General features: G+C 47.2%; 2 protein-coding genes across 3 annotated transcripts; both read left to right on the top strand.

Moving 5' to 3' along the window:
- The first annotated feature begins 1,735 nt into the window (after positions 1 to 1,735).
- LOC117838890 (lysine-specific demethylase JMJ706) lies at positions 1,736 to 7,666 on the top strand. Of its 2 annotated transcripts, none has more exons than XM_034719083.1 (11): positions 1,736 to 2,155; positions 3,499 to 3,877; positions 3,987 to 4,143; positions 4,225 to 4,444; positions 4,533 to 4,586; positions 4,671 to 4,750; positions 4,834 to 5,111; positions 5,193 to 5,594; positions 5,682 to 6,007; positions 6,127 to 6,345; positions 6,699 to 7,666. In XM_034719083.1, the coding sequence occupies exons 1-11, from the start codon at positions 2,153 to 2,155 to the stop codon at positions 7,116 to 7,118; spliced, it is 2,538 nt and encodes an 845-aa protein (XP_034574974.1). In that variant the 5' UTR covers positions 1,736 to 2,152; the 3' UTR covers positions 7,119 to 7,666. The 2 variants fall into 2 exon arrangements, with proteins under 2 accessions (XP_034574974.1, XP_034574973.2); XM_034719082.2 differs by lacking the exon at positions 1,736 to 2,155 and adding an exon at positions 2,519 to 2,973.
- Positions 7,667 to 9,590: 1,924 nt separating this feature from the next.
- LOC117835890 (probable inactive shikimate kinase like 2, chloroplastic) lies at positions 9,591 to 13,695 on the top strand. Its single transcript, XM_034715214.2, has 8 exons — positions 9,591 to 9,880; positions 11,744 to 11,934; positions 12,006 to 12,200; positions 12,405 to 12,466; positions 12,587 to 12,653; positions 12,844 to 12,962; positions 13,056 to 13,232; positions 13,434 to 13,695. Exons 1-8 carry the CDS (start codon positions 9,650 to 9,652, stop codon positions 13,535 to 13,537), a joined length of 1,146 nt encoding a protein of 381 aa, XP_034571105.1. The 5' UTR covers positions 9,591 to 9,649; the 3' UTR covers positions 13,538 to 13,695.
- Positions 13,696 to 13,835: the final 140 nt, after the last annotated feature.

Here is a 13,835-nt window from a genome sequence, read left to right as displayed (position 1 = left end):
CAACGGTTCAACCTAACTATTTGGGGATTAGAGATTGGGAAAGAATGATGTACCCCTCCCACATAGCTTTTCCCTACCCAAACTAAGAGCATTATACACCATTCATTTTCTCAACCAACCCACTATCCAGATTATAATCTTAGGATCCAAACATACTAGATCATTACTATCCAGAATCCGAATTCTTATAATCTCCATCAACTATCTAGATTTCCATAATCCCAACGGGATCCAAACGGGGCAAGTCCTGACCAACAGCCACAAGAAAAGAATGCCTCTTCCATCTCAGTTTTTTGACCATTGGGATGTTTAGGTCATGAATCTTTTTTTTTCACTTCATTTGAACTCAATTGGTTTAATTTTTAACCAATCGCCATAGGTAACTAGAGAAACTAGATTTCTTTGATGATCATGGCGGGGAATGAAACCCATGAGGTGACACCTTCGATGGCTAGGATGAAAATCATTTTAATCTCACTTCTCGATTTGACAAGTTTGGTTATTAAATCGCTTTGTCTTGCTGACTTCATTTAGTTTATTATTAAGAAAGGAGAGTATCATATCTAACTTTCTCTTATCTTTTTCGGATATATGGGAATTTCTTGTCTAACTCGAGGATGGCCTCGGTTCATAACATAATGATTAATGAATCGCCTTAAATATCTACACTTTTTTCTTGATCTACGTCTCATGGGTGGACCTACCATACCGGGTAAATGACACATGTCTCTTGTTTATTATAGCATGTGCATATTTCATAATTTTGGCAATACTATAATTACTAATTGACTCGCGTGCAACGGCTCACAGAATTGAGATGGAAGAGTCTTTTTCTCCCGGCTAAATCCAATCGAGCCATACAGGTGAAACCTGCTGCCGGAACTACAGTCGCAGTGGAATGCCAGGACAAAACAAGGATTCCCGTGCGTGTGCACGCAGCAAATTACGGAGCAGTACAAGTGAAGCTGCGGTAGGAGCCTAGAGCAGGGGCGGTGTAGGGTGGTGCGCTTTTAGGCCAACTGCCTGCCCGGTGGTGTGGCCAGGTGGATAGGATAGGCTGTAAAAACTGGTGCACATGGATGCAGGTGGCAGCGACCCGTGCTCCTCTCCTCCCCACCCCCCACCCTCTCTCTCTGCCAGGAAAAAAAAATACTCCGCTTTAATTAAAGAATATAATAAAGAGCACCCACCCTGGCAGTGGCAGCAGGGGCACGGGCGGAAGAGGGAGAGAGAGAGAGAGGACAAGTGAACAACCCGGAGCGGTTGTTCTGTTGGGAGGGCAGGGACGGATTGGATGAGCGCGAGATTCATTGGAAGGAAGGGTTCCGTTAGCGGTGGGCGTTTGGTGGACCAAACCCCGGACTCGGCTGCTCGACCCCCCTCCTCTCTGGTGGTCGTCCGTCCCGCGGGCGGCCACGGGTCCGGCACGGACGGACTGCGACGACAACCACCACCGCACACACAAGTGAGAGAGAGAAAGAGAGAAAAAGCAGGGGAAAGAGAGAGAGAGAGGAAGGGAGTGAGGCCACGAGGCGGGGCGGCAGTACAAGTCATCTGCCCTGCGCTGCCCGCCTGCTCCGCGCTTTCCTCCCCCTCCCATGCCCTTTTGCGGCTGTGGGGGGTTTCCCATAACGCCCCTGCCGTCTCGTTCGGTTGCTAGCCTGCTACTACTCCAACCTCCTCCCCCCCCCCCCCCCCCCCCCCCCCCCCCCCCCCCCCCCCCCGCGGCCCGCAACAAATACTAACCACCACCCACGTCTGCCCCGTTCCGTTCCGTCCCGTTTACTCCTCCCTCCCCTCCCCTTCGCCTCTTCCCTTCCTCCCCGCCCCGCCTCGCCTTCCCCTCACGGGCGGCGGCCGACCTCTCGCCGGCCACCGCCGCCCACCGGTGGGGCCCACCGCCCTCCCCCACCCCCATTGCTGGCCCTCCCCGCCCCCGCCCCTCTCTCTCTGTCCGGCGTCGCGCGGGAAACTAACGAACAAGGGCCGAGAAGATACAGAGAGAGGAGGAGGAGGAGGCCGCCTCCCTGTTCCTGGCGCTCCGGATCCCCGGCCCGCCCGCTCGCCGGGGGAGCTCCGAGAGGGGAATGTGGGACCCGCGCCGCCGGGGATTTCGCTAGGAGCTTCCGGAACCGGCCGCCCCGCCCGCGACATGGTGAGTCCCTCCCTCCCTCGCGCAGATCTGCGCCAATTTCCCTCCGCCGCGTGCCCGCTCGTCGCCTCGCCGCCGTAATTATCCGCCGCCGCTACCGCTACGTGCCTCGCCCTCGTTGTTGGTTGGTTACTGTTTGATTCGTCTCCTTCCCTTCCTCTGTTTTTTTCTCCCCTGCTGTTCCGCGAGAAACCAAACCGAATTCTCTTCTCAATTAGAATAGAGCCAATTAATGGCCCAACCAGTTGATTTCGCCGCCAATTGCGACAATTCGGGGCGGAGAAGGTTCCATAGCTAGCCGTCAATTAGCGCGCGTGAATTGCTCCACCCCCCCCCCCTTCCCTTTTGTTTACCCAATTAGGTAATCTCGTTGGTTTTGCCGCCTCCCGGCGAATTCCCGGCCCGTCAATGCTGGAAAAGTAGGAGCCCTTTAGTCCTCCCTGAGAAAACTCGTCAAATCCGGCCTCCGTTTCGGATTACATCAGATTCACGAGACCTGGGCGAACAGGTCAACTCGAAGCTTCCTAGTTTCTACCCTACCCTCATTGGCCACCACCTGTCGTAACACGGAATTTTCACCCCTCCCCGTACGGGTATCGGGCTCGGTCCCTCTCCTTCCCAGCTTTCGTTTCCTTTTCGTTTGGGTTATGCTAGTATATGAGGCTGGAGATACTCCTGCTGAATTGCTAGTTGTACAAGTCAAGTTACGGGGCGCTGTCCTATTCTTGCCGTGTGGGGCTCCCGTCGTGTTTGTGCGCCACATCCCACCGCCCTTTTCCACAAATTTCTTCTCCGTCAGCTCCACCATGGTCGTAACGCATGTGCGTAATCGCCTCCCTTTGACCGCGTTTGCTTGGAAGATTTCTCTTCTTTTCTTATTCTTTCTTTGCTTTCTTATTCTTTCTTCGCGAAGGGCCTACACGCCGTTTTTTTATGTGTTCTCATTACGCTGTTGTTCTAGTTCTAGCGCAAAGTTAAGCCCATGACTTAATCATGTTTTTTGGGTGTAATTAAGCAACTGTAACCTGTTATGAATGGTTGGGTATACACACTAGAGTGGATAGCTGCAAAAATCCAGATGGCCGACTGATTGTGACCATGGCCGTGGTAGGGAAACAACCCCGAGAATATCAATGTGCCGTGTTTGATTTCAATACTTACAGCTTTCTTGACTTGGTTGCGAGTTGCTGCTCTTTTGGTACTACCTGAAACTAATCTGTGGCATCCCAACTGTTGGTGTTGATTGAGTTTTCTGTCTCTGTTGGTCAATGCCCACTTGCAATACTGGCTGCAGTAAATGATACTCTTGTTCACATCCAAAATTGACGTGTTTACCTATGCCACAGGTGGAGGGTAGAAGTTATCTCCCCGCAGAGGTCAGGAATGGCCTTGAGACCCTGAAGCGGAGGAGGCTCGAGAGGATGCGTCTTAGCGCTCAGAATGAAGTGGGCGACAATCCTGCGGTGGCTGCTAGAAGCGGCGGGGATGCCTTGCGGAGCCCCGTAAACTGTGGGGTCAGATTGCATTCAAACAATGGAACAGGTGTATCTGGAAATGTCCAGGACAAGGATCCTTTTGCAAAGCGCAAGGTGGAGAAGTTTGATATGTCCAACCTTGAATGGATCAACAAGATACCAGAGTGCCCTGTGTATTCTCCCACCAGGGAAGAGTTTGAGGATCCCATTGCTTATATACAGAAGATTTCACCTGAGGCTGCAAAATATGGTACAGCTCCTTTTAGCATCATCGTTCAATAATAAATGTCTCTCACTCATTGATCCAACAGCCTTGCTGGACCTTTTCAATAATTACCACTGCTTTACTTCTATTCCAGGTATTTGCAAAATCGTGGCTCCAGTAAGTGCTTCTGTTCCTGCTGGTGTTGTGCTGATGAAGGAACAGCCCAATTTTAAGTTCATGACTAGGGTTCAGCCCCTTCGTCTAGCTGAATGGGCTGAAGATGATACAGTCACTTTCTTCATGAGTGGAAGGTATACGCCCACTCTTTTTCTATTTTCATTACTGTTTTAGCTTATTTTCCTTGCCTCATCATGATTGGCATGAATCTGCAGAAAGTACACATTCAGAGACTATGAGAGAATGGCCAACAAAGTGTTCTCTAAGAAATATTCCAGCGCTAGTTGTCTCCCAGCTAGGTATGTGGAGGAGGAATTCTGGCGTGAAATTGCTTTTGGCAAAATGGATTTCGTAGAATATGCTTGTGATGTTGATGGGAGTGCCTTCTCTTCTTCTCCTCATGATCAACTTGGGAAAAGCAATTGGAACCTCAAGGTGAATATTCTCTTGAGCTCATCGCCCGTGTGTGGTTCTGTGTCGCATTTGCTACATGGTCCTTATCGATGTTTTTTTATGTCTATAGAATTTTTCACGGCTCCCCAATTCTGTTCTGAGACTCCTTCAGATGCCAATTCCAGTAAGTAATAAAACTGTTCTATTTGCGCTGTATATTGTTTACTGTGGCACATGTCATGATTGCTAATACTCTGATCCAAAACAGGGAGTAACAGATCCAATGCTTTATATTGGGATGCTTTTCAGCATGTTTGCATGGCATGTGGAAGACCATTATTTGTACAGGTAAAAATCTTGATTCTTGTTGAGAATGATTACCTACTTGTTTTTAAAGGCTAAGGATCCTGACATTTTGATCATTTAATCAGCATCAATTACCATCACTGTGGGGCATTTAAAACGTGGTACGGGATACCAGGCGATGCGGCCCCTGGGTTTGAAAGGGTTGCTAGCCAGTATGTATATAACAAGGACATTTTGATTGGTGATGGGGAGGATGCAGCATTTGATGTTCTACTGGGGAAGACAACAATGTTCCCTCCTAATGTCTTACTAGATCACAATGTTCCTGTATATAGGGCTGTACAAAGACCTGGGGAGTTTGTTATTACTTTCCCTCGTTCTTACCACGCGGGCTTTAGCCATGGTATGCCTTGTGTTTTTTTAACAAATATTTCTTTGCTGCATTTTGTATCTCTGTATTCTAAGAAATTTGTGAATTGCCCAGGTTTTAATTGTGGAGAGGCTGTTAATTTTGCTATTGGTGATTGGTTTCCTTTGGGTTCTCTGGCTAGCAAGCGCTACGCACTTTTGAACAGAACTCCATTGCTTGCACATGAGGAGCTACTCTGTCGTTCTGCTGTGCTTCTGTCCCAAAAGCTGTTGACTTGTGATCCAGAATTCTTGGATAAGTCAGAACATCCATATTCCCAATATTGTGTGAAATCCTGCTTCGTGCGGTTGATGCGATTCCAGCGACGTGCACGTGGCCTACTTGCTAAAATGGGCTCTCAAATATGCTATAAGCCAAAAACTTTTCCAAATCTGTCCTGTAGCATGTGCCGGCGTGATTGCTACATCACACACGTGTTGTGTGGATGTAACTTTGATCCTGTCTGCCTACATCACGGTAATTTATGCTGAAAGCTGCTGCTTTGGTAATTTTTTTCTCATTATCTTCTTTTTGCCTAACTCTTCGATTTGATTGGGGATGCAGAACAAGAAGTCCGGAGCTGCCCTTGTAAGTCCAACCGTGTTGTCTATGTTAGAGAGGACATACTGGAGCTAGAGGCTCTATCAAGAAAATTTGAGCAGGATATTTCCTTGTACAAGGAAAGGCTTTGCATTGGCTCATCTAAGGAGGCTGAGATATCTGATTTAAATGTTGAGCGTGTCCCAAATTTTGGGACTACGCCGGATTTTAGCAACAATAAAACTGGCATTTCAGGCTTTGTTACAGCTGATGATGGAAAGAGTTGTCCTGCAGTATCAATTTTGACATCTCCTGCGCATCATGAGACGCCCAGATTTTCAGAAGCAAGGGTGGGTTTACTTGGCCTGTATTGAAACAATTTTCCAACTGCTATCATTGTTAGTTAATATTCTTGCTCTTTTATGTCCATGCCGCACAAACTAACCAGTTTTACTCCACTTCCAAGCAGGCAATAAACACATCAGTGACCGAAGTAACTTATGCTATGGATGAGATTTCATCTGGCATGGATGATGCTTGTAATGGACTGGGTTCATGTAATGCTTCAGCCATGGAATGCAGTGATAATTCTGATTCTGAATCTGAAATTTTCCGAGTCAAGCGCAGGTCCACCTCATCTGATAAACCTACTTCTGACGCAAAGATATCAAACTTATCTGAACAGCAGGTATGTTATTTTTTGTCCCTTTGGAGTGGTTCACTTGGGAAAACTTAATTCAGTAGGCATGATGAACTGTTGATTAGTGAACTGTGATGCTACTTAAACTGTCTGTCACAAATATTTTCAGAAATGTCAGTTTTTAGATAGTATATAATTGACTCAGCCACATTATATATCATATTGCTAAGTTTCCAGCTGGAGCTATTCGACACCTAAGTTCTTTAAGCCCAAAGTTAGTAGCCCAAGACAAATTTGGAACTTTGGACAGAGAAACTTGAATAGGAATATTAGAATCAATTTTCTACTTTTTGTATAGTGTGCAAGCTGTTTCTAATATAATATTAACTTGTTATCATCAGGTTCTGAGGCGGCTGAAGAAGGTGCATCCTGAAGTACAACGGGCCAGTAAGCGCCTAGAAGAACCTGATACTTGTTCAGTTCGTTCTGTCCGTATGAGCCAGAAGAGCTCAAATCCTGCCTCTTCTGATGATGAAAGAGAGGACATGGTTCCCATTTCTTGGAGGATAAAGCGGCGGCAGTTGGAAACTCAGCATAATGATGCAAGTCATGGTGCGAAACCACAGTCATGTCCGCCTTCCAGCAGTTCTCGAGAAGAGTTTGCAGAAAGAACTAGAGATGCCACGGCAGAGCTCCGTCCAAAACGAGTGAAAATCCGGCTACCTTCTAGTGCCAGTAGACAGCTTGAGCAGCAGCGCAGTTCCGGGCAGAGATTTGCAAGGGATGACAAGTTGTCGCTTGGTTGTCCATGGACATTCTAGGGCAATTGCAGGTGCTAACCTCTACTAAGCAGACGAATTCTTTGTTTAGGTGCATTTTAACTACACACGAGGTGACAGAAGAGAGGACTGGATGGATCAGGTGGTGGATGGTGGCGAGGCTGATTTGATTAGCACAGGTGCAGACTGACTTTAGAATTTGGCAGCAAAGGAAGTGGCTGGCTAATCGATTCTTTTGTGCAGCAGGGCCTCCAATTTGAGGCCTCTGGGAGCACGCTTAGAAGACACACACGTGATAATATTCTTGTTGCTGGAGGTTCTCGGTCACTGCCGCTGGCTCTTTGATGCCTGCCTGTCGGTGCCAGAAATTTAAGAGAACCTCGCTACTTTGATTTCTCTTCTCTGCAAGTGTTTAGAGCATTTAGCTAGCTGTAGCTGTATATCTGTCTCTCTCATTGTACCTACGGCCTTTTCCTTTTGTAATTTCTTGTAAACAAGCTTAGCTGCTACACTATGGCTAACTGTATTCTTTTGTTGCTTCAACCAGCTGCTGCTTAACATTCAATTCAATAGCGATTCATCTTTTCGAATGCTTGGTATCCTGGTGGTGTTGCTGTTCTTTCCTGTTGTCAGTTGTCGGTGGATCGGCACCGCAGTATGATATTAAGGCCTGTTCTGACTAGAATTTTGTTTGGCTAAATATGGACTAATGATAAAAACTAATTGTATAAGTCATGACTAATATCGGAGAGTAGTTCGTTTAGTCCTAACATCGGTTAGTCTGCTGGGACAAGCACGTGCACATCCTAAAAAAGAAGTCCCAAAGCCGCTAGCCGCAACCCCACTGGTAGACCACCACGGCCGTGGCCGTGCCCAGCAGCCCAAGCAACAGAGAGAGAGAGAGGGAGGGAGGGAGAAAGAGAGAGAGAGATCCGGTGTTAATATCGTCACTTTCGGAAAAAGAGACCAAAACTTCCTCATCAAAAAAGAAAGAGACCAAAAACTGACTCGCCGAACATTACAGGAAGCAAAAAAGAAACCAGAGCAAAAAATGCTGAAACGCAAAAGGACGCCACATTATTCAGGTAGCATCCGTTGCTGCGAGCGCGGGTCCATCCATCGTCGACCTGACGGTCGGCGGCGACGGCGAGCAGCTGGGGTTGCACAGGGGGCAATGGGCCTTGCACTCTGCCAGCGTCGGGTGGCAGCTCTCCTTCCGATACACGTTTCCGCAGCAGTAGCAGTCCTGCCAGGGATGGCCGGCGTTCTTGCAATCCGCGAGGATGCAGAATACTATGTAGATCTTGCTCTCGTCCACCCAAAGTACTAAATAGCCGCGGTAGCGGCCGCAATAGCGGTAGCGGCCTATTGCCGCTATCGCTACTAGGTAGCGGTCGGGCTGTTGCTGTTTGGAACTTTGCGACCGCAATTGCGCTATAGCGGGCCGCAATAGCGGTGGTAGCAGGCCGCAATAGTGTGGAAAAAAACCCTAATAGCCCAGCCCACCAGTGGACCCCCATCGGCCATTCGACCTTGCCATCCAGAACACGCCACCGCCACCACACTTTGCCGGTGCCGCCGCCCTTCGCCAGCGCCGCCGATTCACATACTCGACTCGAGCTCCTCCTAATCCTCATAGACCTTTGCCGTCTTACACTCTTAATTTAAGCATGTGAGACATCAGTTGTTTGTATGCAATTAAATATCTATTTATACTTATTATTCATGATGTATATATAATTAAAATTATGTGAGATTATTAGGTGCCGCTATTGGAACTTATCGTCCGCAATATCGCCCGCTATCCGCAATCCGCTACCTCGACGTCAATCCGCTACCAACCCGCTATTCGCTATTTATTACCTTGCGTCCACCGGTGTAACCTCGATAGCACTAGCACTTTCAGATTTCAGTGGCTGCCGACGACCTGATGCAGCGATTTGCCATCAGATTAGTGCGTCATGATGACATGTGTGCGCCAGAGATTCAGAGAACTTACTCAATGCAGGGGAAGCTAGACAGGCGAAGAGCACGACGAACAGGAGTATGATCCTCACGCACACCATCCTGTTGGCCCTAGTATCAGAATAGGGTACACCTAGAATCACCGGATCTCTTTCTGATACTAGGTGTTCCTCTCTCTATTCATATATACAGTGAAGAATCGTAAGTGATTAGGAGGCCACGGCTATTGCTAGTGCCATACAAATGAAGGATTGCACGCGTATTATGGAGCTCCCATCGTTAAGAGTATAGCAGCTGTATCATTAACATATTGCCTGAACAATTTAGGCTAACATTTGGAAGAATAATGTCACAAGCTGGCTCACATTTGGAAGAATATACTATCAAAACGTAAGGAAAACATGTCTCCGCGACCCATTGGGCCAGGCCGATGAAAAGAGAAGGATGGATTTAGCCCCATGAGATACATGGCTCAGCCCAATAACACAAAAGGCCCAAAGAGAAGGATGGACAACAGGCAGGTAGGCATGCCATCATCTTCTTGGACAGACAGGTTAGCGGCAGAGGCTGCCTCCACAGACTCGGAGTCAGTCAGGCAGCAGTCAGCCATGATAGAGGCAGCTGCCATGGCCGCTTGCTCCTCTATCCCCACGCCCTTCACCACAAAGGCAAGTCCCCACCAGCGCAGCCGCGTCTCCAGCCCTCGTCGGCTTCGCCTCCCTGCCACCCCGACCCCATTTCGTCAGTCCCGCTCCCCTTTTTCTGCCTTCTCGCCGGCGACTCGCCTCCGCCCCCGAGCCTCCGTGTCCGCGTCGGCCGCACCGTCCAAGGACTACGAGGCAAGCTGCTATACCTATTACCCTTCTCACTGTGTAGCATTACTAGTCTTTTTTGGGGTTGCTTACTTGTTTGCCTGCTACCTTATCTGCTGGTGCCCGTAAGGATTGGGCGAGCACTCTGCTGTCTGACGCAGCAAATTCCGCCATATCACTACTCCCGATTGCTCATTTGTTCGTGTCCCAAATCTAATGCCTGCAAACTCTTGGTCGTTTCCTCATTACCAATGCTTACTAGTTAAATCTGCAATCTCCCTCCGTCCCGAAAGTCATTCTAGTTTTATCCAAGTCAACTATCTTAAGCTTGACTAAGTTTATATAGAAGAATGTCAACATTTGGTGATTCTAAATAGGCATACTATGAAAAAATATTTCATGATAAATCTAATGATACTTATTTGATATCACAAATATTTATACTTTTTTTATATATAGGCTTGATCAAACTTGACATGGTTTGACTTAGGACAAAACTTGAATGACTTTCTTTTAGGGATAGAGGGAGTACATTGCCAATTAAGTTTCACAATTGATCCATCTCTTGAGAAAATTGTAAGGTAGCTCCAAGTTTCCTACTCGTTCAACTCTGTCCATGACAAAAACAGAATTACATATACTGATTTAAATTGGTATTACCAGTAGTGACCAAAAAACAATGGTGAAGAATGCTTCTGTGATTCTGAAATAGGTCCAGGGCAAGCTCTCATCATCATGCTTTTCTGCATCCCTCCAAAGCACACCTAAATATTTCAGACCTAAGGGAACATAAGTGCATGTTACAATCGAAAAAAATAGAACAATTGTAAGCATATGTACTTCTGGCACAGCAGCTGGGCGCAAGGTCAGCGCCTGCGGGACTTGGTGCCGTGCATTTACTTGGTCTCAAGGAGGAAGAATCGGAGTCTGAGGGAAGCTTTGTATAAAAAAACTGAATCAGGGACATCAATCTGCAGCATGATAGCTTCTCAGTGCAACATCTTCAAGAGCTTGTCCTGTTATGGAGACTCATCCAGCAAGTTGCACTAAGGCCAGGAGTTCAGGATGAGATCACATGGAAATTCAGTCCAGATGGCAACTACTTGGCCAAATCCGCCTACAGCGCCCAGTTCATAGGCTCGGCATCTACAAATTTCGACGTGTTAATTTGGAAGGTGTGGGCGCCAAGGAGCTGCAAGCTTTTCTCCTGGCTCGCGATACAGAATCGTCTCTGGATGGCAGATAGATTACAGGAGAGAGGATGGCCGAATCAAACCAACTGCCCGCTCTGTCATAACGTACATGAGTCAGCTATGCATCTGTTCGCCGAATGCAGGTTCGCCCGGAGGCTTTGGGCCATGGTGGCGGACTGGGTTTCTACCCCAACAATTCACCCGAGAGAATGGGAGCATGCGGATTCATTACATCCGTGGTGGACGGCAAGGGCAGCAACTAATTGCTGCTCAAGAAGAGGCATGCGCTCCCTCATCATGCTTACCTCCTGGACAGTGTGGTGAGAGCGGAATGCGAGATTTTTTAATCGCACGGAGTCTACAATCAACATGCTCTTTACAAAGCTCAAAGACGAAGCCGCGATGTGGTGTATGGCCGGCGCAAGACATTTTTCCGCCCTTTTGGCGCGTTGTTGATAAGTGTAATTAATAGTTTTTTCCTCTCGCCGCTTTGGTGTTTTTGTAATTTTCCAGTCTGGAACTCCTTTTTAATATAATCAGCAGCTCTTCTGCCCAATTCATTTCAAAAAAAATATGTATTGGTGAATGTGCTATGAACAACTTCTTCTGTCAATTCAAGTCATCCTGTAGAAGAAACTCTATTGGACATGGCTCTTCTTATGTTCTAAACAGAAATCAGCTGGTTTTACGTTTATAGTTCACTGATGGAAATGGAGAAGTGGAGCTGAGACTGGACATCCAAAAGCTTGGCATTGAAAGTTCAAAAGACGTTTTTGTTGATGTGGATGATACGTCTCTATTGATCAGAGCCAAGTCTGATGGGACGCTGAGGACTTTGGTGAATATCCAAACACTGTTTGATAGGATTAAGTCTTCAGAGACCATATGGTATGTATATCATTCAGCACTGCACTCTTACTTGTGAGAACCTATTATTTACTCACTTTTACATCGTATAGGTTCATCGATGAGGATCAATTGGTGGTAAACCTGAAGAAAGTTGAGCAAGAGTTGAAATGGCCTGACATTGATGAATCCTGGGAGTCCCTCACTTCTGGGATCACCCAGTTATTGACAGGAATCAGCGTCCACATTGTTGGTGATAACACAGACATTAATGAGGCAGTTGCTAAAGAGATTGCCGAGGGCATTGGGTGCGTGCTTCTCATTTCTATACTACTGTTTCGATTCAACTGCTGTGCAAATTGCATTCTGATGTGGGCTATACCATTCTACTCCATTAGTAAAAGTTGTCAGCACCCAACATATGAATTGGTAAACTTGACGATCTACTCGGTCGCTGTTCATTAGCAGATAAGAGCCTCTGAAACGTGTCTCCTTATATCATGACGCTGCAGGTATCTTCCGGTTTGCACGAGTGAGCTGTTGGAAAGTGCCACTGAAAAGTCTATCGATACATGTAACCTTCTCTGCTCATTTCACAGATAAAACTGCAATTACTGGGTGGAAACCCAAATATGATTGTAATCATGTACAGTTTAGGTTGTTGCTGCGAAATAACAAAATACAATTACTGTAGGGGTGGCTTCGGAAGGAGTGGACTCTGTAGCTGACGCGGAATCTGTCGTCCTGGAAAGCCTTAGCAGGTACTCCCTCCGTCCCAAATTACTATTCGTTTTGGCTTTTTCTAGATACATAGCCTAAATATATAGAAAAAGTTATGTATTTAGAAAAGCCAAAATGAATAGTAATTTGGGACGGAGGGAGTAGCTTTCTTGAGCCCTAGCTGATCATTTTGCAAAGATTCTGATAAAAAGGATAATATGTGTGTCGCAGCCATGTCCGCACTGTCGTTGCGACTCTTGGGGGCAAGCAAGGAGCAGCGAGCAGATTCGACAGATGGCAGTACCTTCATTCCGGGTTCACGGTTTGGCTGTCGGTGTCGGATGCTAGCGGTAAGCAAAGCTGCGTTCTCAATAGATTTGTTTGCGGTAGTAACCGGTTGATCCGGAGGTTCATTCGTTTGGATTTCATGTTTGGACAAGCAGATGAAGCTACGGCGAGAGAGGAAGCCCGAAGAAGTGTCAGTAGTGGAAGCGTTGCTTACGCGAAGGCGGACGTGGTGGTGAAGCTGGGCGGTTGGGACCCGGAGTACACGCGAGCTGTTGCGCAGGGCTGCCTCGTTGCTCTCAAGCAGCTGACCTTGGCAGACAAGAAGCTGGCAGGTACGTTGCTTACCAGATAGCTGTTGTATACGCCAGGTTAGTTCTTTGTTTCATCTTGGTAGATGGTAGCTTCGCCTGTACATTCCGGTTACCCCCTGGCTGCGGAAGATTTGCTGCTAATTAGCTGGATGAAGGTATCAACAATTATCAAGTTCAAATAAAAAGTACTGATGGGATGCTGGTTTGTGTCTGAACCAACAGGGAAGAAGAGCCTCTACATCAGGCTAGGTTGCAGAGGTGATTGGCCCAACATCGAGCCTCCAGGCTGGGACCCTGAATCCGACGCCCCACCAACCAACGTCTGAATCATCGTCTCCTCCACAATTGTATTCTAGGGATGATAAGATGATAACATTACACTAGGATTCTACTCATCATTTCAATTCTTGTCAAAATGCATGCTGGGGACTCCGTTTTGGCCTTTTTGGATGTAACAAAGGGAGAGGTAGGTGTAAGTTTGCAACCTGTTTGATGCGCACGACGAACTCAGCTAACGCCACTACGGCTACACAGCGCGCGCGCGCACAAAAAACAGGCAGCGCTTGAGCCGCGCCCGCTACAAATGAAAGGGCAAGCGAGTCATTTTCTTGTTTCACAACCCAA

This window comes from Setaria viridis, chromosome 9 (genome assembly GCF_005286985.2).
Source record: "Setaria viridis chromosome 9, Setaria_viridis_v4.0, whole genome shotgun sequence".
In the NCBI taxonomy this organism is placed as follows: domain Eukaryota; kingdom Viridiplantae; phylum Streptophyta; class Magnoliopsida; order Poales; family Poaceae; genus Setaria; species Setaria viridis.
This window is presented reverse-complemented; position numbering and strand designations above follow the sequence as displayed.